The following is a 21592-nucleotide window of genomic DNA, read 5'->3' as shown; positions in this document are numbered from 1 at the left end:
GTGCTCTGATTCATCAGTTTGAAATGTATTTATTTATTTTTTGTTATTTAGTACCGATATAATTCATATATCTTTTCCTCTCACTTTTTAATTTTACTTTCAACCTATCTTTCTCAAGCTGTATGACTTCAATATACAACACACAGATACAGGTTATGTTCCATGTTTGCATTAAATCATTGTGTGTATAAGGTGAACATCATACAAGCTCTCCATGTATCAGTGTTTCTATGTTTGTTTTCTCAGATCCAGGCACCGGATTGCCATAAACTCTGATTACCTCATATATCATATTAACTTCATACTCACTACTTTTTAAATGTTGTGTTTATTTGCAATCTTATTTTGAAATTGAAAACAATTCTATGCAACCTGTGATATCATACCTTCATGAAATGTTTACTCCAGGTTTGATTTTCTTTTCTGTCAGTGCACAATTTGCTTGCTTATCTATAGTTTGACACTGTATCAATGTACTGTGGTCCTTTTATCCCACTCTAATGCTTTGAGTGCATTCTGAGCTTTTTTTTATGCACATGTATGTATGTATATACATATGTATTACCTATAAATATACCATCTGGATGTTTTCGGGAATGGTTATTGTTTCAAAAAATGCATACTGTATGTGCTGTAAGTATTTGTAACATAGACCAGAAGCACAGCGTGGTCTGCAAATAAATAATTTTTCAAGAAATCATCGTGAAATGTTTTGTCTTTTGATGAATTTTTTAGCTCGAAGCGTTAGTTGGGCAGTATCTTAGGGAGTGTATACCAGTTATACCAGTTCTTTATACTGGTCACCAAACCTTTTCTTTAAATAGCTGGAGTAAAAAAGATTGCCATAAATCCATAATTATACCTATTGATCCAATCTGTCCCTTTGTTGTGAAAATGCGAAAAGGACTTCTGAGAAAACAAATGCACTCAAACTATTCAGAGGCTGCTCTTATTATTAATTTCAGGATTTTGAAATCTAGATGTCTTCACAAGATGTTGACCCACTGTGAACTACTTACAGGAGACATATGGTCATTTTCAGGTTAATAATTTACTGGTTTCTACTAGCATAGGTTTACATGCTTTAATGCTCAGAAAATGAGGAAAAACCTGAAAAAGCATAGGTCTCCTTGAACTGATCGTTTCCTCATTACTACCATTCAGTGATTACATTTAAGAAGAAAAAAATCCAATTCCCCTCACTGAATATCAAGCATCATGAGTAGTCATATGGACATACAACAACTCAGTAAACCATGTGCTTTTATTACCAGTGCATATTCATAGAGAAAACAAAATTGTTTGCATTGGTGTGACACAAACAGCGTAGGGTAAAATGCTTCAGACACATGTCAAAAAGGTGAGCCTTTGACTCTTTAAAGATGTCTGGGCTCCTGTTTGGCAACAAGTCAAACAACAGATCAGGTGCGTGAAAAACAGCAGCTTCCTGGATGACTTGACAGGTGAAACTGGGTCATATCCTGTCGCTTATAGAATCTATACACTAGGAAGGGCGAATGTTGGTGTTTGGGTATTCAGCACAGTGGGTATTTATGTCAGACCAGGAATTTGCCTTCTTCCTGCACCTGGTCTCTCTTCTGCTGTGGCACCAGGTTTTCTTATGACATTACACAGAATGAACACCAGGGGGAGGAAGAGCAGAATAGCTCTCCAGGTGGGAGTCATGGCTTGATGTAGTGCAGGCAGAAACTAAGATCTAACAGTGTTTTGTTAGATAGCTTACAACAGTATCATAGGCGAGTGTATTCTAAAGCGCGGATGAGTTTGCTGGCAAATGACATCAAATAAATTATCATTTAATAATATTGTAACTGTTTCCTATGTGAAAGCGAAAAAACAGCACTGTAAAACAGAATTCATATTCCATCCCAATCATTTCTGATCTGCATTTGCATAAATTAACAGTTTTCTTGCAAAGCTCCCAAAAAATCTGATACCATCTAAAGAAATAAAAAATATAAAAAGTCCCATTGACATGGTGATCTAATCTGGATGGATTTCCTGAGATATGTGTATTATTTCTGGTGTGTAATTGTTAGCACTTTAATGAATAAAGCTCTTTAACTGTTAAAGGCAAAACAATCATTCTATAAGCCCATATCTTAAGCCATTATATCTGAACAGAGAAACTCAAAAAAATGTGATGGCATCCTGGATGAAAAATATGGGACTGTAGCTTTAGAAACATGGACTAAAATTTCCAGATGAGAGGAGATACTGAATTCTGCTTTAAGGTGAGATTTCCTTTTAAGGGTAAGGGATAAAGTGTGAATTTCCAAAGGGGAAAAAAAAAACCATAACAATTTATAAAAATAATTTGTAAATGCTGAGCTAGTGTATAAAATAAAATAAATTAGCATTTTTTTTCATTTTGTATTTTCCCTTTAAAACAACAGATATTAACAAAAATGATTATTGTGCTGCTTACATTAGCAATAAATATGACACTCTTCTTCTTTTGAGTGTGTGCTGGGTATGTTTAAAAAGCACACTTTTTAACAGCTGCCATACACACATTTTTAAAATCCTGGAATCCTTGACTGCTGCTCTCTGAATAGCCAAAAGGCTTTTGTGTTTCAAAATCATAGCAAATACATACGGAGTGATCTAATATACACAATATACATTTATGTATATACAGTACATACAGCAAATCAATGCACAGATGGTGGCGACATTTTTTATGTGATGTCAGTAAATGACAACTTTTACATTTCATTGCTGGAGAAGCGTAGCACTGTTCATTTCACTGTAAGCATTAACTAGTTGATGAGAAAAGCAACTGATGGGTACACTGTGTTGTTGTCTAGGCATTAAGATAAAGTAAAAATTCATGCATTTGGACAAGTTATGGCTCATTAAATACTTCAATCTATCTCCTACCCTGTCCGGTATCACAGAAAGTGTGGTTTAATAATACCACCAACGGGTTCTAAAACCAGGCCTTAGCTTTATGTCCATTACTTGTCCCAAGGATGCTACATTACCCAACTTTAAAACAAACCTTCAATGCACATCATAAGTAGGGTAAACTCGAGTTCAGACACTTAATTATATCAGCTGATGTGCACATCAAAAGGCTGTATTGGAAAGGTCATTGCACCCTGTGGAATACATTGGTTGTGTCGTTGTCAGTGCTTTAAGTGGTGTAAAAATGGCTGTCTCGGGTCTCTACTGCAGGTAGCGGTAGACCTTGAAGCAGTGGTTCCCAGAGTCTGCCACCGCCACATGACCATCAGATGTGAGGGCCAGGCCCTGGGGGCCATAAAGGGGGTCCGCTGATGTGTTGATGTAGGACAGGAAGGACCCAGAGCTGTCAAACACCTGGTGGATGAAAAAGTCGGATTAGTGAGGGATGTACTTGGAAATTTGCTCTCTGCATTCAGTGAGATGTAGTTTTCTCAAGCTTACCTGGATCCGACTGTTGCCCCAATCAGCAACAATGATATTTCCATTGGAGTCCACAGCCACGCCCGTTGGAGCATTGAATTGGCCGTTCCCCTCTCCATGGGAGCCAAATTTAAACAGGAACTCTCCATCTGCATTGTACACCTGCAGGAAAGATTACACAGGAAAGAGATAGGGAGAATGAAATAATAAGAGAATGAAATAATAATAAAAACATGCTAAGAAAAATATGACTACAAGCATATTGCCAAAATGATTTAAAATAACACAGCCAATCAACAGCTGTTTTAATTTGTAATTTTTTTTATTCTTTATGTATCTTGATGCTTGTTTGATTCTGACTGATTTTAAGTTGCTGTTTGTTTGTTTTTTGTTTTAAATCCACCAAAAAAGGGACTAGCAACATCATTGTGGGGAAAAAGGAGAAGTATTCTTTAGCTTTGCAAAGTGAAATTAATTGAAATACACTGTAGATATTTTTGCCTGTAAGCTATTTATTCACAATACTTCCAATGCAGCTTTACTACAGTAAAGCATGTACACACATAGTTGCAACAAGTCATACCTTGACTGAATGGTTATGGAAGTCTGTAACCACAATCTCATTTTTGTTATTTACGGCCACAAAGTGAGGACCTGGAAGCAGCAGAGGAGAGAGAGAGAGAGAGGGCAAGAGAGGAAAGATGAGTCATCAACTGCTTTGCAACATACGAAAGGAAGTTCCACACTATTTTTGGACTTTGAAAAAAACAAGACACATAGCGGTCACAAAGAGACACTGAGAGCTGACGTGGGACAATACGTGAGACATGACAGAGTTCACATTCACAGGGAATTGATTACTTACTGAAAACAGGGCCAGATTTACTAAGCTTTTGTTCCAGTGCAATGTTTGCACAACTTTTTTCTAAAAGAAAAGAAAAGGTCCAAGTGAGAAATTAAACTGAGAGAACGGGCGAGATTCATCTCGCTGTCTGTGCAACAACCGAAGCCATTTCGGTGAGGGATTCCAGCAATGCAAGCAAGTCTCAGTCACAGCCTTTTTCGGTGGGAACACTTTCTATTCAGGTACACATATTAACCATTTACTAGTGCTTATTAGCATGCATATTAGTGGCGCATTGGAACGTTCAAAAAGGAACACTTAGCTGGTTATGTAACAGTCTCAATTTAATACTGATGCCTCTATATGACCTACATAAGCAAACGAGACCATCAGCAAGAAGATATTCTATTTCCGTATAGTCATTATAATTATTCTTAATGCCTGGCTGTCACCGAGTCAGATTCCGATGAATTGAGGAGTCTCACAGCCTGTGGAAAGAAGCTGCTCTGTGGTCTGGTGGTATGGTATGGCACTATGGCACACAGCCATGACAATTGTTAATAGTGTCTAAACAACTCTAAATTAGAGTTTCAAACTAATATGTTACCCAAGCTAAAGTGAGGTCTTTCTGATAACCACTTCACTAGTAGTTTGACATGTATTATTCCAAACAGGTTCTACTAGTGAATATATAAAAATATGCTTGCTAATAAGCAGCTAGTTGATGATTAAGACATGTACCACAATATAAAAGTGTAACAATATTGGTTGAGTGAGAGGTGAAGACAGGAAGACAATCATCACATCTTTCTCATGCATCAGTGTGCATTATGACTACAGCTCTGTCTCGTGCCATGATGATCAGGTGCATGTTTACAGTGCAAGATTATCAATGCAGCAATAAATAATCATTAAATGTGTTGATTTCTATAATCAAACAAGCAGCTAAACATGCTTTATTTATTAGCTTGAAAATGGTGTACAGAAACATGCTGATCACAAAAAACATCAACATTCCTGTTGAAACACAAATAAAATCTGTAAATCTGGCCCAAACACATGCTCTGCGTCACGTATCATCTGCATCTTGTCTTCCTGTAAGAGACATCATTAATGAAATGATCATAGCTATATTTGCTATATAAGTATTACACAGTACCTGCAAAGTGTCTGTCTGATGTTCCCCTGGCTCCAAACTTTGTCACCAGCTTCCCATTTGATTGGAAGATGAAGACACAGCAGGCTTTATTGTCAACCGTGATGATGTGTCCATTTTTATCCACGGCCACACCTTTGGGTCCCATCAGTCTTCCAGCACCAATTTTGCTCTGTGACACCCAAAGGCCAGTTTGGTCATTCAGTGGAACATTTTAAATTTGTGCAGAGAAAATATCTTTGTCCCCTGGTTGAGACCACTTACCTTGAACTTGCCATCAGAGGAGAAGATGCTAATCCATCTGTTGTCATAGTCAGCTACAATGATGTCACCGTTCATGTCCACTGTGACTCCTGTGGGGCGCTGCAGCTGCCCTGGTGAACGGCCTCTGACCCCAAACCTCATCTTAAACTGGCCATCATTTGAGAATACCTTAAAAAGGGAACATTGAATTACTCAAAAACTTGAAAAATGCAATAATCAATAACATTTTTATTGTAGCTCCAGAGAATTACAGACACTGACCTGTATACACTGGTTGTTGCTGTCTGCCACCACGATCCTTCCATTACTAGAGGTCGAGATGCCTTGTAGGTTAGTGAATTCTGCTTTATCTCGCCCTCTTGTTCCTGTCATATCAAGAAGACATCAGGCTACTTCAGCACTATGCATGTGTAAAAATAATCTACACATCAGTTCTGCTGTACTTTGCTTGGAATATCTCTTCATATGTTCAGCTTTTACTTGGCTTTTTAGTAGTTTAAACAAAGGAAACAGAAAGTGGTCTTACACTGAACACTGCATCATCAGGTACTCAGACCATGATCATACAACTCAGTAGACCTGCAATGATTAGTCGATAATCAATTAGTTGGTCAAAAGAAATGTAATTGCCAATTATTTTGATAATCGATTAATCGTTTAAGTGGTTTTTCAAGCAAAAATGTCAGACATTGGCTGGTTCCAGCTTCTTAAATGTAAGGATCTGCCTCTTTTCTGTCATTTATGATAGTTAATGAAGTGTCTTTGGGCTAGTTGAAGGCATTTTATAGACTTTATATAGATTTTCATTAATGATTTATCGATCAATTGTGAAAATAACCAGCAGATTAACTGATAAACCTAAATAACTTTTCTACCTGCAGCCCCACAGCTGTTACCATGATTAACAGCAGAACTAGCCACTTTTCACCTACCCACTCTGTAGATCAGCTCATCCTCTATTGGGTTTTCCTTTTTCTTGGTGGTGCTGTACATGCTGGAGGGCCTGCGCACAGCCTTCTGTCGAACATGACCTCCTCCTCCACTCGGGGACTTGACTCTCCTCTTCACGTCGTCTGGTGACTGCAGGACATCTGACGGCTTGACAGCACGCAGACGGAACGGACTGCCCCTAACAGGCCGTTCATACAGCAGCAAAGAGAAGGTGAACTCTCCCTCTGAACGGATCGTATATCCAACCTCGTAGGTGCCGTTCTTGTTGTCCACCACCTCGGCTTCAGTGCACACTCCATCTGCAGAGACAATCTCTGCCCTCAGAGCAGCATTACCAGTCTTCACAAGCTCTCCATCCTTGTCTTTAGTAGTGACTGTGACAGTAGTGTGCTGGCTGACCAGTGCATGTCGCAGGCCTTCACCAGTGGCAACACTCGTATGGCCGACAGCCCCTGTTGTGATCAGGACTCCCAGGTTCTGGATGGAGCGTCTCAGTCCATCAGTCTCTACCTGGCATTCCAGATGTCCGTTTTCGTGGGGATGCTCAGGAAAAGTGTGTCGTGCCAGGGCACTGACCCGCTCACCCATCTGTTTCTGGACCAACAGGACCTCAGTGGCGCTGCCATGGCTCAGGGCCTGCTCTGTGAAGTTGCAGCTGCTCTGAATGTTTTCTTTGCCCTGAAGCAAAGAGGTCAGCTGGGCTTGAAGCACCTAAGAATATCCAAGGAGACAGAAGCTGACAGTCAGCGGTGCCTGGACTAAAATGTGAAATTTAAAGACAGCATATTTTCAATTTTTTCTATCAAAAGAAAAAAAGCAGAAAGACCTCTGACCTTCTGCTTGGTGCTGCAGATATTTTCCACCTCAGTAATGAGAGCAGTCTTGCGTTGGTGTAAGGCCTTCTCCAGCTCGTCAAAAGTGTTACTTATTTCAGTAACTGCCTCATTTTTCCGCTCTGTAAGCTGCTTGGAGATCTCATTCACAAGATCGATGGCAGCCGTCAGCTGAGGTAGTCTACCAGGAGAGTGATAAAAAGATGAACATAGATTCATTTTATTATAATAATTCATTATTTTTTGAATATTTCCAAGATCCTCTAAATGCAAAAACATAATTCATTATGGATTAAAAGCACTGAAAATCGTACCTGTTGCGCACAGCGTCCAGCTGATTTTTAAGCGCTGACTTGTGCTGTTCCAGCACATCCCTCAGAGGAACTGTCACATGTTCCCTGTGTTCTCCCTCTGTACACTCCAGACACATGGCTGTTTCACATGACTCGCAGTAAAACTCCATCACCTGCAGATGGTGCAGTGGAGCACAAGACGAGTGATCATCATATTTCTGTGGGTTAATTTGCTTATAAACACTTTTAAGAAAAAATATTTAATGTGAGATCTTGTAACAGAACACTGTGTTGTCAATTTGGGGTTTGTCTCTGGTTGATACTGTATCATAAAACACGCTCTGTCCTCCTGTTTTAGCTTACCTTGCCCTCATGGTTGGGACAGGAGAGGGGCTGACAGGCTGTGGCTGCACTGGCTGATTCAAGAACATTACAGGCCTCAGGTCGGCTGCACTCTGGGTCTCGCTGTAACACCTCCATTAGGTTTGTGATAAAGAAATTGTTCTGCAGGGCTGCCACACCCTTCTCTGGCAAGATGGAGGTCTGTCTGCATACTGGGCAGGACAGCGTCAAAGACTGGGGAGGGATGTAGTTCTGTAGACACCTACACAGAAACAAACACAAGTGAATGAGAGGGCTAGAGCTACAGTGTATAAATGCAAAACTTTTATTTTTGACTTCCTTACAAGACAATAAGATTCTGGTCTCAGATTTTAATAGGTACCAAATTATTTATAACTGTACTATCTGTCCCATTTGAGAGAAACAGAGCTGTGGAAATCAGTGCTTGCTGCCAACAATCCTGTGCCATAAAAAATGCTGTCTGTTTTCTTGCGGCCAAGCTCAGAGTGGTTGGTGCCTTACATCATGCAGAAGACACAGTGGTGAGAGAAGAGCTGGTATAAATGCTGTTATTTGGGGCCATTAGACATAATTTTTTTAATTTCTTTAACGCATCCCTAGAAATGCACGCAGAGGGAATACAAAAAACATGATAATGGACTATTTATGTTGTTTATGCACACACTTTCTGAATTAAGCATAACACTGAAAGCATTAAAGCTGTCTCATCTTTGATTTTTTCTTAAAAATGGTTCATAGTTCTTATTAGTTTTTTTCATCTTGTATTGCTTTTCTCTTTAATTGACACCCATTCCCTTGCTGTTTATCTTTCTACTGTCATTTTAATCTCATTGATCAGTCTGGTCAATCAGTTGTAAAGCACTTTGAACTGCATTGTATGAGAGATGCTGTACAAATAATGTTTGATTGATTGGTTAAGAGCTTACTTTTCACAGAAGGTGTGCAGGCAGGGCAGGACCTTGGGGTTGTGATAATGGTCCAAACAGATGCTGCAGACCAGGAACTGCTTGTCTATCTGCCTGACCACAGGGCTGGTGCTGCCTGTCTCGCGCTTAGCCATAGTGATGGACATTCAAAGGGGGCGAAAGGACCACTTAACCTGTACACACAAGGTGGAGAAAACAGGTCAAGAAAGCCTTGAGGAAACATTAAAACAGGGTGAGGAGGGCGTGTTTGCCTGCCCTCAGCATGAGCAGAGGAAGAAATGAGTCATAATGCTGCTAACATTATAAAACCTCATCCTAGTCCTGTATCTGCTGGCAGTTTATGCTCCCTCTCTCTCTTATTAAAGTGTGTCAGTTGGATGAGCACCCGCATAGCCAGAGGTTGTTTGACTTTATAAGTGAAAATACTAATCAAGCTAATGCAGTGGAAGAAAAATGAATACATGTGATTAACACTGCAGGGCAGAACTCTCAGCTGTGACAACTATGCAGTCTAGGAGCCAACATGTCTGTGTTTACAGTGCTGTTAGAAGTGTAGTAAATATGCTGTGAACAAAAAATGCTTAAATGCATCTTGTGCAATTCTACCATTAATGATGTCTTCTGTGTTATTGTTTAACATTCACTGAACTCCAGATGAGAGGATCCCTGCTGTTTCTGTTCAGATGGCCGTAACTGCTGCATGAAATTGTATCACTGGGTCACATAGGGCTTATCTAAGTGTGCCAAAGACATGTTGTACATCTGTCATATTGTACATAAGCACATAAAGGATTACATGAACACATAAAACACAGACACAGTACTTAAAATAAAGAGCAGTAGAAAATGAAAACAGCATCATCTGTATTTTATATAAAGTTAGGAACATTGTATCCACTGGTCTGTTTGTTTTGTTCAATTCAGCTGTAAATCAGAAACTATTCAGTCCCGTGCTCAATTCCCCCCCAGATAATCTGTCTTCACTTAAATTAGGAAACTGACACAACAAACAAGATTAAATTGAACATCGATCTTTAGCCAATAGCTATTTGTATTTCCATTTCATTTCAGATGTTGCTCTTGTTGTCAGGAACTAATCTGTCATGCACCATTTTCTACAATCCTTGAGACTGCATTGTGTTTTTGAATGGAAGCAGATGATTTACAGATAGATGTCATTTAACAGGGAGTACGTAGATGATAATACAGGGAGTATTGTCTGACAGTGTGTCACTGGTGACATGAAGAGCCCTGACCTGTTGAAAGGCAATTCATTGTAAATGTCAAACACAGAGAACTGGAATATATTGCTCAAAAGAAACTGTGAATGTTGCACTAACTGAGAAACTACCAGGCCTTCTTTCTATTTTCTTGGTAACACTATTAAGCAACATCTTTCCTGATTATGTTCACATGACGTAGGGGAGGCTTATCTAGAATTTAGTCATAAATGATTTAATACCTCGCACAAATGTCACTGAAATCTATCTTCTGCAACACAATGTGTCAATCACATATATTTGGCAAAGAATATCTGAAATACACTTCCTGAACAAAGTATATACAACTCATGCAGATATCTATATGAAAAGGTCACCCCTGCTTTGTTTACATTCAGATTAATAGCTTAAGATAAACTACAAAGACATGATAAGCATGAACTTGTAGTGCTAATGTAATCAATGAGAGCCTGAGAGTGGTGGAATGTGACAACCTGAACTGTTTGACTTGATTCAAAGAAAGAATAAACCTAAAAGCAAACTAAAATTGGAACAGATCCTATTTTTATCCCAAAAACATTCTTGTGTACCAGAATGTAGTAGGTCTCCATCATCAGTCACTGTGAAATATCACTGTAAAGTCAGTGATGCACTAACAACACCATATTTATTGTAATTTATTACACCACAAGGAGACAGGAGATCTAAAAGATAAGTGTGCACTTTATGTAAAAAAATGGATCCACTTAACTGAGACTCACTACTAGTTTTAATATAGCATAACAGCAGCTTTTACTATCCCAGTTAAGAGCCATTCAAGCTAATTAATCCTAAGAAACACTCAAACCTTTCCTTAGAAAGCCATGTTAACTCACCCATCAGCTCTTCATGCGTCATAGGCCTATGACTGTACACTTCATCAGCCTCGCCTCATCTGTCATCCACTGCTCCAACAGCAGGGTTTATAATTTCTATGTTGAGGTTGCATTTAGACTACTGCTCTCTCTCTCAGTCTGACCTAACTAGCAGGCCTGCACATCACCTAGCACCAACAGCTAAAGCTTCCCACTCTGCCCTTCAGCTCTGAGCACTGCCTTGAAAAATATAGCTAGGCCCCTTTTTTCTTTGAGAGTAAAGAGAGGAAAGAGGAAGCTTTAAAACGCCACTCCCCAAATTCCTACTAGTTCCTTCCCTTGACTCCCAGCTGGCTGAGCTCAGGCCCCACCTGTCTGTCTATGGGGAGTTTGGGGGAATATTCACGGTGAACTGGGTCTGTCTCACATGAGCAAGCAGGCCTCAGAAGCAGCTGTCCCTCTCTGAAACACAGAGCAGTGAGCTCTAACAATGGCATTCCAGCTCAGCTCACAGTGCACCACCCCACATCCCTTCCCCTCCTCTTCTCCTTCTTTCTATTGTCTTCTCCTTTTCCTCTTCTCTCTCTCTCTCAACGACATATATTCACTCGTAGCATCAGCAGGCCTGATCTCAGCCACAGACGCCTTGCAGATGGGGATTTGCACAAGCGCGTAGGCCCCATTGTTGCTCCCTGCCAAGTGAATTCAGGGCCTACTGACTGAGGAGCACTACCGAGCCCTTTCACTGTCCACACAACCAGCCCTTCCCCGACCCTCTTCGCCTCTCCCTCCCCTTGTCTCCCCTCAAAAAGCCCTCCCCTCCCTGGGCTGTCTTCCCTTCTCATGGACTCTGAATTGCAGCAGCTGAACGGTGACATCAGGAGGAAGGTTGAGGAGCCAAAGCCTTCAGGCTCCTCCCCTCTCGGCTGGCTAGCCGCTGCCTTTAGGGCTGCAACAGTCTCCCCCCACCTTCCCTTCCTCCCTGGCAGTCCGTTCTCTTAGCAGCCCTCCTCGGCTCAGTTCCTCCCACTCGCCTCACCACAGAAAGAGGATCTGTCTTTAAAAACAGTCTCTCTCTGACAGCAGTCCTGGTTGTTGTGCAAGTGCTTAGAGAAAATCTGGGTAATATGAACAAAAATGCTTTGAAAAAATAAACAGAATAGATAAAAACAACATCAGTTAAATCATTGCAGTTGGTAAAACACAACTTTACAAGCCTTTGTTGCAAAGCTCTAAAGGGTTTCGTTGTTCAAAGAAACACAATGTGCACAGAAAAATCTAAAAATCTAAAAATAACAGAAAACCATGAGTTGAGATCTTAAAAATAGCTCTGATAGAAACACAAGACACACATTATCCGTGACAGCACAGACTAGAGACCCAAATCTGCAGCACACTGTAATGTTTGAAGTTGCATGTGACTGGATCCTCTTCAAGGCTCTGTCACGGGAACTGCATGATCAGCACTTCATACAGATGAGGTCAGTTATTCAAGTCAGTATTCAACTGTGTTTTCTCTGTACTGTATCTGTCACACTAGAACATGACGCCTGCAGAAAAACCAACCCATATGAATGTTGTTTGGAAATTCAGCTGTTTTTACTGCAAAGCATCTCTTGCCACTCTCACCCTGCTTTACAGTTAAGTAGCTTAATGTCCTCCTGCAGGGTCAGCCCCTGTCTGCCATCTGGATTACAGTGTCTCCCAGACTCTGATGACACCATCACGCCCAGTCAACTCAAATTTAAGCACACGCCTCACATACATGCACATAAACTTGGCCTGACACTACTCAAATAGTAGCACCAGTGAAGCAGTGGCTGTCATTGCTTGTCCATAGATCAGACTATAAGGGGGTATTTCTTACTTGATGTCAGTTGTTTGTGTGCTAAAAACTTTGTCCTGATGGCACAGACGTCTAATATAAATGGTTTAATTGGATTTCAGAAACATGAGCTCACGTTTAGAGAAAACGTTGCACTCTACTTAATCTGCTTGGATTGGGCCTGCTTCACAAGGGCAGGTAGCCATGCCCCGCTGTTCACCCCACCCAGTGTGGCCTGTTTTTGTACAGTAGCTGTGTACTTGTACGAGAGAGCTGTCTTTTTTCCTTTTTGCAAATTATCACTCTAAGGCTTTTCTGTCCTACATAATACAAAAAGTAATGACTCATGTCTGCTAGCCCAGTGCATTTTTCTACTTGAATGTGAAATGAATAAAAGAAAGAAATTTTTGCTTTGTGACTAATGGATGGAATGAGTGATGTTATCTTTTGCGGATGTGAAAACGTCCCACTTAGAATCACCCAAAAAGTCAGACTGAATAGATGAGCTACTTCTCCAACCCAGAGTTTTAATTATTTATGAGACCTATTACGTAATATTCTGTGGGAAGGCCCTACAAAATATGACCTAGGTTAAGTCAGGCTACTCCCAAACTGACTCCCATTTAGTTATAACTTTAATATGAATCTTAATATTTATGTCCTTAAAAGTGGGTCACTTCCACAGGATAAAAAACAATTTTTATTTTTTAAACTTTTAGTAGAAAATAGTTTCTGATGAGAGATTTTCACAACAACATCTGTAGATTATCTTGACTAACTGGGAAGTGGCTCTCGAATGTCTTTTCAGCACTAAATACTTCAATTCCATTCACTTTGCTAGGGAAGGGGGATGATGATATAAGTCAAAGGCAAAGATCTTTAAAACTTGTTAGACAAAATGGTCTAAATGGCTTGATATTATAGCTGGGCATGATCCTTGATGATTGAAATCAGAATTATAATATTAAGAAGGATGTTTTGTGATTCCTCTGCATAACATGATGCAGCAAATGCATGCAAAATCACATATAAAATGATAAAACCGATGTTAAAAGAAAATTATTGTTTTTCACTGTTCACTGTCTATTAAAATAATATAATTGTGATACTATTCCACTTTAAGGTGATAAATGAAATTATACAGGTGGAAATTCTAATCCACACAAATTGCGTATGCATTAACGTATGTAATTCACATGTTCACATGAAGTTCACATGTGATTTCCTGTTTTGTTTTCATTAAAGCAGGCTGTAATTTCTAGATTGTTAATATCATTCCCTTGTTGGACTATTCAGGATTCCAGGATGTTTGCACTTCAAGGGTCATAAAAAGTACTATTTTCCTTCCCTTCCTCTTCCCCTGTTTGTGTAAGAGGCAGGTACATTTCTTCTAAATGCATCCAGTATTTTAAGTCTGTGTTTCAGGATCATCTTTTTACTTTTTGCGTTATTACATGCACTTTTATTTGGAATAAGTTCTTTGTAATTCTGCTACAGCCCAATGATATCTGCTGTTTGTGTCACAGAGAAGACCTCAGACTGAAGAGTTTTTCAACAGTTTACTTTAGCAGTCAGCTGGTCTGGTAAACATGGGCCAAAGTCTGAGTGACCTGGAGTAGAAAGTGTTGGCCCTCAATGATGTGATGTCAAGATTGTGTTTAAATATAGACTGTTGTTTATGTTTCCATCCACATCTGTTGTGTCCCTGTGTGTGTGTCATCAAGCAGTAATTGTTCCTGTGTATGCTCGGCCCGAGAAGTAGCCTAGTTTTAATTTTGAATAAAGGCACCGTTGCAGATAGATTTTGTGAACTGTGAACGAACCGTGCAGATTGTAATGAAGAAATATGTTTGACTAATAGCGAGAAAGGAGAAGAGAGTAGAAATAAGGAAAACTCAGCTTTATCCCAGGGATTTATTCCATAAACAACAAAACATCTGAATTTGGCATTTCTCTTTGTTTATTTAGGTAGCAAATCAATAAGCAAAGGGGAAACTTGAAACCCTTGTACTGTTAATAACAACATGGCCGATGTAAAACCTGAGAACGAGCCATCTGAGAATTACATTTCTGAAGTAAGTATCTGTGTTTTGGAGGGTGTTAAGGGGCCGTTGTGGGGCCAGCGAGGGGAGCCTGTCTCCATGATGACTCATCAATCATTATTCACACAACACAGAAACCTCTGCTCCTCAAACTAACAAGCTCCCCTTCCACTTCACTGCATCAGATGAAGGAATCTGTCTCAATGCATCAGTCTCTGTCAGACAGTGGACAGCGGTAATAGCAGTGGACACTGGGTTTCACATAATGAAAGTAAAAAACAGAGGACATTATGTTTAGGATCTTTGAGAATGACGGACTCACCATAAGACACGACTAACCAGTGCTGTTTCTTATTTTACATTGTTTTCACAGAGCTCATCCTCTGCAGAGGAATACATTTTCATATATAAAAAAATGCCTGACCAAAATTTACCGGCCAAGTCTGTACGTTAGTAACATTGGAAAATTATAATAAATTGACTCTAATTGCAGAATGCAGTCTATTACGGTATTTTTTTTTTTTTTATCTGCCTTTGTCTGCAGCCATTCGATTGATTAGATCTGACAGCTAATGAGAGATGATGAAAGAAAGTGACCATGTCACGTCAAGTACAGTAGTCAGCAGAGTTTTTAATCAAGGCTGACATAAAAAGGGAGTCAGGAGACATCTGTGTCTCTCCCTGTAAGCTCACTATCACAAAGGCTGGCAGAAGACAATGCGGAATGCAGGCAGTGTGTCTGCAGGCACAACATGCTGCAGATTTTATAAAAGGTCGATCAGTGGACAAGCTCAGGCCCCTTCCTGCAACCCTCATCCACCTGCAGTCAGAGCTGCAGGGTGACTGTGGCGTCTCATATGGTGATTCATAATATCTTGTGTCTGTTTCACCGTGCAACTACACCGCCATTGTTTTGCTTGACAATATGATTGCCAGTGGTCAGTGTGCACTACGATGATTAAGTGGTGTCACAACTTGTAAACAAATGTAAATTACTTTGCAACATGACAAGTGAATGTTCAGAATGTATGATGAATCCAGTTCATCATGTGATTCTGGAATGACAATACGATATAAATGTTTAGTTTGATTAAATGTTCTATACCAGTGGTTAATGCGCTCTATAAAAACTCAAAAAGGTCAAAAACATATGTGGGTATTGTAACATTTATATAACAGGGATGAGTATTGCCTTGTGTTTACCTTAATTGACATAGCAGTCTGTTGTGTTCATTAATCTTTGGACTGTAACATGTTTGGGGAAATGTTAACCTTTATAAATAACTGTAATTTTGTCTTTCCTGGAAGCACTGCATCATCTGGGTTTGGTTTATGTTTATATGCTGCAAAATACTCACAAATTGTATTAAAGTTCAGGTTTTATATACAGTTTATCTCTGTTTATACATTATATAATCTCTGACGTGTCTGATTCCTTCTTCATTAGGTTATACTACACTTATGATGCCTTATGTGCAAAACTTAAAACTTAAATACAGACCTTAATGGATATGGCCACGCCTTCTCAAGTGGTTCAAGGAAATCCTTCTCAAAGGAGAGCAAATTACATTGTCTAATGATTGGCTTTGATCAATCTTAACTGTAGACCAGGACATAGAGTATAATGAGCAGAATGCAATTAAGTCTAGTTAATAATCATATGCGGTCCAAGTCTGAAAATAGGCCAAGAACAATCTTTACTGAGGGAGCGATTTACAATTGAAATAGAATAATAAAGAAACTTCAAATTACAAAATTTACTACATAGGAGGATTTTATTTTGTGAAGCAATTTTCTTCGCATTCTTAAAAGCCAGTGCCAAAGTTATTACACAGCAATATCATTAATAGCTACAGCTCAGTACAGTTTAAGTCTTTATTGTATTGCATGGGAAATTTGGTTTTCTACAGACCTTATGATGAGAGGTAATAAAGGTTAAGAGGGCGGTATAAAGTTCCAAATTTAAGTACCGTTTTAAGTCCATTTTATGAAACAACAAAACTGAAATTTAAAGGACAAGCCAAATCAATTATTTCAACTTATGTTGAATTGAAACACATTTGGTTTGTACCTTTTGATTTCAGTGCACTGGTTATGAAAATAACCACAGTGAAAGTTTCTGTCATAGGCCTCATTTACATGTGAGCTATGTAACCTGGAGGTTAGATTATTAAATCATTGAAAATGAAAGATCAGGGTCAAATTATCCCAATCAATCAATCTTTTCATCAATCTATCTATCTCTTTTATTTGGGTGTACAGTGAATTGATTTTGAAAAGTAGGGCCCAGCTTCATCTTCATTAAAGCACGTGTCTGTATTCAAAGGTTGTATCTAATCAATTTTAGGCTACAATTTAAACTCTGTTGTTCCTGGCAGCATACATTTGGGCTCTGTTCAAGATTTAATCAAGATGTATTGAAACAATTCAGAGTGTACTGGTACAGTCAACATGGCACCCTTGTTTGTAACACGGTTCTCTTAAGCCTGAGAAGCCTAAGAACATACATGAGAGAGACCAAGCCCATGTATACAAACTGCATGAAAGCCCGAAGACCTGAGACACACATGTAACTCCTACTAATCTGCCCTCAGGCACAGCATCCAGGACCGTCTGCAACCTCCCTGTGACCCAGTGCAGGCAGCCAGCAGAGCAAAACCATTTCCATCATCAACATGTGACTTTTACGATAGTTTCACACAAAGATGAGCCATCTTCCAGAACAAAAGACCAATCAATAAGGAACCACTGAACCATCTACTCACAGTCTAGGCCAGAGGTATGAAAATGATGCATTGGCTGTTACTGCAGTACAATGCAACACAAGGACTCAGAGAATGACATAAGCAAACACCACGCTGATTCACATGTGGCTCACACAGCTTCCCAGCAATATACCCATACATATTCAGATCAGAAAACCAACGGAAGATCACTAATCCTCTAAACAAAAGAGCATGTATGCTTGATTACAGAGCCCAGCCCTCAGACTGCAGCACAGATGCCCACCTGCTACAGAGCCGGCAGCCAGGGCCGCCTAGGAGCTAAAATGGAGAAGTGTGTGGGCTGGTTGAGGAAGCAATAAAGAATCAGAGCAGCAGAGTGTTTTAGTGCAACAGTTGCTCTTAAACGGGGCTGGATTAAAACGCTTTTTGCTTTATGTTTGTCATGACTGATGAATAAAAAAGCAGAATATATCACAACAGAGAGCACATCATGGTTAGTAACTACAACCCCTGTGTGATTTACCAATGCACAGATGCTGGATGGGATGGAGTGATCAATAATTCATCTGCTCTCATCCCAGTTATTGTATTATTCAGGACTCCAGTTAATGGCACAAACAAGATGAGAAAGCAGAAATGCGATACCATAAAAAGGGGTGAATGGCCAGATTGTACTCACATGAATTCCCAGCAGGAGGGAGTGGAGTGTCAGCATTGCAGGCCGTAGAGAAAGCTTCCCATTGTCAGTGTCCCAATCCTCTACAACAAATCCACAGACCGGGCGACAGAAAGGAAAGGGCAGGGTCTGTCTGGGAGAAGAAGGGGACAGTAAGGAAGAGGAGAAGAGAAAGGAGGAGATTAGAGGAGTGGCTTACATGCAGCATTGGTCAGATGGCAGATGGGAGGAGTTGAAGAACCCAATAGCATATGGAGGGGGCAGGGAACATGCAAACGAGTCGAAATCTCAGGAACTGACTGAGGGAAACAGTCTGTCTGGTGCAAAGGGGTTTGGCTTCCATAGATAACACCCAGTTCCCTTAAAAGGACAAAGGATGCAGCTTATTACCTTTAAGCTTTGAATTATTAGGGTGCAAAGAATTAAGTGTAAAGACAGTAGGAAGATACTGCTGAGTAAATAGGCAATAATCCTAAAACCAACTGCAGTTCAGTAGTCTGACAGTTCCACAGCACATTTTTATTCATATTCTCTTAGATTTTGCCTCATGAGACCCCATTTTCTTGCATTTTAAAGAGTTACCAGGGAAATTACTATTTATGATTACAGGGAAATGAGAGGGTGCGGGGGAGGGCAGAGACATGGGTGTGTGTAATCAGCGGGGGAGTCCTGCTCTGGCATGGAGCTTTTGGGTGTCATCAGGTGGGGGTGTGGGGTTTGGGGTCAGGACACTTTATAAGTCTAATAGAATACATAATAATATAAACTGTGTAGAAAGGTGAATACTAGAATAGCAAAACAATCAATAGTTTAAGCTCAAAGACTGCAACATCTCACTCTGAAGGTTTATTTGTAGGAGAGTGGGGGATGGGTCAAGTTAAAGACTAGGTGCTTTAGGTAAAGACTAATTAGACGGAGGATTATTGAAAAAAGATGGCACTGCGTTGTAATGTGGATGCACTGTGTGAGGCTGCCGTGGTGGTGCAGGCGGTGGGGAGTTTGTTGGGGGTGGGGCCTGGGGTGAGAGTCATCTCTGGGTTTTATTCTGCAACGTGGAGTTGCCATGGAGACTGCTTCCATCGTAGTTTGGTTAAGATGGCTGCTACAGTCTGGCAGCAGCGGCAGCAGCAGCAGCAGCAGCAGCGGCGGTGAGCAGGTCACACAATGCAGACTGTAGGTAACTCTCACTGTCGAGATCGATGGAGTCAAACTAACTCACAGGGTTTGTAACATATTGTTGAAGGAAGAATGTATATTTCAATCTATTATATCATACAGTATAACAAACATAACATCATTATGACATGTAAAATTTGCTGTAGCTTATTTTGTTTTAATTGAATAGGATATCCCTGAATAGAAAGATTTTCTTCAGGGCTGCCTGCAGGAACTGATAATTGCCAGGCCCTGCAGTTGCCTGGTAGTGGATACGTAGCTTATTTAATAAATCAAATCATAGACGACATGTGTTACAGCATGTGTATCACCTTTTGAGCAAATAATGAACAATACAAATAATCCAGTAATAAAGGTTATTACACAGCCACCCCATAATGCATTGCTAATTTAAATCAGGCCCCAACCTAACGAAGTAAACTGATGTGCAGCTGATGTAATCATCTTAAAGCCATTCATTACATTAATTGTTCATGATATTGTCAGTCATTTTAGATGCTATTATTATACCACTCTGACAATTAATTTAATGGCTCATGTCAGAGTACGAATAAGAACACCAACTCTTCTATGTGTACACTTTATATTAAACTCACAAATTTGCTGACAAGGGCTATCCAATTTCAAATGAAAGTAGAAAAAAAACCCACTGCATTTATTTGCACAGTTCAGAACTACTAGCATGTATTGCCAGACATTAGATGACCCTGAAAGTGACTCCTAAACAACAGTTTTGTCTTCATTTTAAGTCTGATGAGTCATCACACATTACAGACATTGTGGAGCTCTTTAAATATGTTGTTGATTTTCTATTTGAGAATATAAAAAAATAAATGTAAGCTGTAAATACTCTTAGATGGATAGAAGAGTTACCTGGACACTTTAGTGATTCTCTTACTGAAGACAGGTATTCATATACATTTATTTTCCATCCTCACTGATGAAAGAACAATTTGACAACTTAGATTTAGTGACAATACTATTTGTTTCTCTGTAATTTTCTTGGATAACCATTTCAGTCTTAAATATATTTTACAACAAAGAAACATAAAAAGCATTCAGATCACTCTGATCGGTGACTAAATGAGAACAATACTAATAAATAGAAGGTCATTTCCATTACCTCATTATAACACTTAAGTCAGACAGCTGAAAATAGTTCTAAAAAGCATAATATTGTACAACTCTTATGTCGGCCCATGCTGTGGCTCTCTGACCCATGTGAAGCGTGTGGAGACATTGGGGCCGTGCCCTGGCATTGCCACAAGCAGTGTACAGTATTAAATTCAGGGAGGTGGGTTCTTTACATTTTAATCTGCCAGCTGGAGTTGGCCCTTTAACCATGATAATCTCTTCTCAAGTTAATTAGAGATCAGCACCCTTCACTTTGCCACTGACAGCCCATAGTTCAACTCTGCTCAGATACAGGCTGCCTTTGTAACACTGACCCATTTAAGCCCAAAAACAATGGCTGAATTGAGTAAGACCCTGAAAGCATCCCTACAATCTGCATTTCTGATGCAATTCTGTGGCAAGGACAGAGGAGGAAACTAGAGAGGCTACAAACAAAGATATTATCACTGTAAAATAGAAAAATAACAATACTGAATTCAAGCGCATGCAGCAAATAGTAATTTATCAATGTATCAAAAATAACAACCAAACCAAGAATTTACATGCAGTTCGACTTAACTATACCCTCTTATACTCATACTCAGACTCAACATTCATTTACTTTCTCAATACTTTCTGCAGGATTGTATATTTTAATCCAGGCAAAGAACACACATTTATCCACCTGATGAGGACAATACCATGCTATCAAAGAAATATTATTATGAATGGATGAAACACGATGAAAAAGTGTTTTACAGTGAGTGTGCCCATTGCTCTTTTGTTTACTAGACAAAGTAGAGATTGCCTGGAAATCAACAACAACCCTATTTTCTGAGCAACAGTTTCAGGTTTTACTGTTGCAGTCTGCCATCTAGTGGCACAACATACACAATGGCCTTTCCTCATTTAAAAGACT

The 21592-nt window shown here is 39.7% G+C and overlaps 1 protein-coding gene across 3 annotated transcripts; it reads right to left on the bottom strand.

Annotated features, from left to right (window-relative positions):
* Positions 1 to 1246: 1246 nt before the first annotated feature.
* On the bottom strand, positions 1247 to 18494 carry LOC141014782 (tripartite motif-containing protein 3-like). Of its 3 annotated transcripts, none has more exons than XM_073488695.1 (13): positions 18388 to 18494; positions 9042 to 9214; positions 8116 to 8356; positions 7774 to 7925; positions 7460 to 7640; positions 6608 to 7337; positions 5937 to 6040; positions 5676 to 5843; positions 5415 to 5583; positions 4277 to 4336; positions 3995 to 4065; positions 3433 to 3573; positions 1247 to 3345 (listed from the first exon to the last, which is right to left on the bottom strand). In XM_073488695.1, the coding sequence occupies exons 2-13, from the start codon at positions 9185 to 9187 to the stop codon at positions 3193 to 3195; spliced, it is 2316 nt and encodes a 771-aa protein (XP_073344796.1). In that variant the 5' UTR covers positions 9188 to 9214; positions 18388 to 18494; the 3' UTR covers positions 1247 to 3192. The 3 variants fall into 3 exon arrangements, with proteins under 3 accessions (XP_073344796.1, XP_073344804.1, XP_073344811.1); XM_073488703.1 differs by lacking the exon at positions 18388 to 18494 and adding an exon at positions 11137 to 11213; XM_073488710.1 differs by lacking the exon at positions 4277 to 4336.
* Between the last annotated feature and the right edge of the window lie 3098 nt (positions 18495 to 21592).

This window comes from Pagrus major, chromosome 2 (assembly GCF_040436345.1).
Source record: "Pagrus major chromosome 2, Pma_NU_1.0".
In the NCBI taxonomy this organism is placed as follows: Eukaryota; Metazoa; Chordata; class Actinopteri; order Spariformes; family Sparidae; genus Pagrus; species Pagrus major.
Note: the sequence above shows the minus strand (reverse complement) of the source record. Positions and strands in the feature narration are given on the sequence as shown.